The 1,960-nt window shown below is 41.2% G+C and overlaps 1 protein-coding gene across 1 annotated transcript in view; it reads right to left on the bottom strand.

Annotated features, from left to right (window-relative positions):
- LOC105462592 (dual specificity mitogen-activated protein kinase kinase dSOR1) overlaps nucleotides 1–931 on the bottom strand; it is a 9,357-nt gene extending 8,426 nt beyond the window's left edge. The window contains exon 1 of the mRNA XM_011709322.1: nucleotides 99–931. Within this exon, the coding sequence (XP_011707624.1) occupies nucleotides 99–214 (116 nt within the window). The 5' untranslated portion in view covers nucleotides 215–931. The remainder of the gene's footprint in view (nucleotides 1–98) is intronic.
- Nucleotides 932–1,960: the final 1,029 nt, after the last annotated feature.

Here is a 1,960-nt window from a genome sequence, read left to right as displayed (position 1 = left end):
CACACACACACACACACACACACACGCACACACATTTATATATACTTGGTGTTTATTCGGAAACGAAATTAAAAGATCCCTGTTCGCTCGATACTTACTCGGATATCTCTGCAGGTTCCGGATAAGCAGGCGGAACCGGCGGTGACGGAGATGCTTCTGGAACCGGTTCTATCGAGCCAGGTGGTAATGTCAAATTGAGTTTGTTCTTTGACATTTGGTAGTCGGCCGTTTAAAAGTGTTTAAAGGAAACGAACGCTACACTATGTGAGATTATCACTCGACACAAACGTAAATTTGCGAATCATATAAGATTAATATGGTCTTATATATCTGATATTTTCTTCAAGCAAATAATGCAAGATCTATCGAACAGTCAAAAAAAATTGTCCGTATCCGCGAATTTTCTGCAATTTTCGCGCGAATCACAACACTCGCGCGAATCTCGCGGCCGTATTCATCATGCGTTCTCTTCGCGTGCATTCATAAACGGAGTTTGTTTGTTCGGCACTTGATAGTCTTGCAAACACGTCGCTGACAAGAACAAATTGTCAAATTGCTAATCTACAAATCTCTTCGTTATCTAAAGATTTCATTATTCAGCAAGAAATACGTTTTTATTACGCGACAATTCCTAGCAATCGCCGAATATATGACAACGACGAAATATGTCGCTAACCTAGCAAGGGGTGTGGAACACTTATGAAAAGCGAAAAAGATAGGTTATACGAAACTTCGCGGGAACCGTAAAAGCGGATGCATCTAGTATCACCACCTAGTGTTCATCCAGCAGCTGAGTAGCACTCGAATGGGATTGGTTCTTATTTATTGATTTACGCAATTTGACAAATCACATTCGACCATTATTTCATTGCTCTTATTGAGAAATGGATGCATCAACAAACTATATACTACGACCTTATTCAAACAAACTTGCATAAATGCACAACTATGCCAACTATGGCCCAGTTGGCCCAGTATTCATAGACCGCGCGGTATTCATAGTCAAATCTCAAATTAGCATTTAAGGAAGAATTCACAGCTTGACAGAAAAACCAGTTAGTCCCGAAACACAATAGATGTATAGTAAGCCGTAAGAAATTGACCAATCATAATCCATTATTTTCTTTAAATTCAATGGCGATTGGTCCATTCCTTACGATTTAAGGACTCTTGCACACTGGACGCGGAAATGCTTGTCGGTTGTCGCGCGGCAAAGGTTGCGACGCGGTAGCGAATAAACTTACAGCTTCTAAAGAAAGATGATACGCGCGGCAAGACACGACGCGGTAGCCATGAATGGAGGTATCATCTTTCTTTAGGAGCTGTAAGTTTATTGGCTACGCGTCGCATTTTGTCGCGTGGCAAGCATTTTCGCGTCCAGTGTGCAGGAGCCCTAAGGCTTAAACACTTGTTGTATTTCAGAATTTATCAACTGATATAGGCTTTAGGCTGGATCCTCATGCAGACATCGCGGCGTTTTCACACCTAACGTCGCTGATTAATGGAAAACGATTAGGGTGCGTTCCCACTGAGCGCGTCACGCGCGCGTCATCCGAATTAACCAATCAAAACATTTTATTTTATTGCGTCATTTGCCGCGCGATCCGGGATTTCATACAAAGGAAGATTCTTTTATCTTTAGAATGTCGAATAACCTAATCGATGTGTCGCGCAAAGAGTTAATAAAGGAGTTAATAAATTTAAGACATATTATCGCCTCTTAAATTTTGATCGTGACTGGCTCGGGGGGTAATTGAAGAACGATGACATTACCGACGATTTTAACTGTCCATTGCTGTTTGTATACATATACATTATACATACATACATATATACCTATAGCATGTATGTACATACCTTTGACTATATAATCATGGACCGCTGACGCCAACTTCACGTTGGTAGCCAAGATCTGTAGCGACACCGTGTGGCAAAGCGGTAGTTGGGAGAAATAAAGGTA

This window comes from Wasmannia auropunctata, unplaced genomic scaffold (assembly GCF_000956235.1).
Source record: "Wasmannia auropunctata unplaced genomic scaffold, wasmannia.A_1.0 LD336116.1, whole genome shotgun sequence".
Classification (NCBI taxonomy): Eukaryota; Metazoa; Arthropoda; class Insecta; order Hymenoptera; family Formicidae; genus Wasmannia; species Wasmannia auropunctata.
This window is presented reverse-complemented; position numbering and strand designations above follow the sequence as displayed.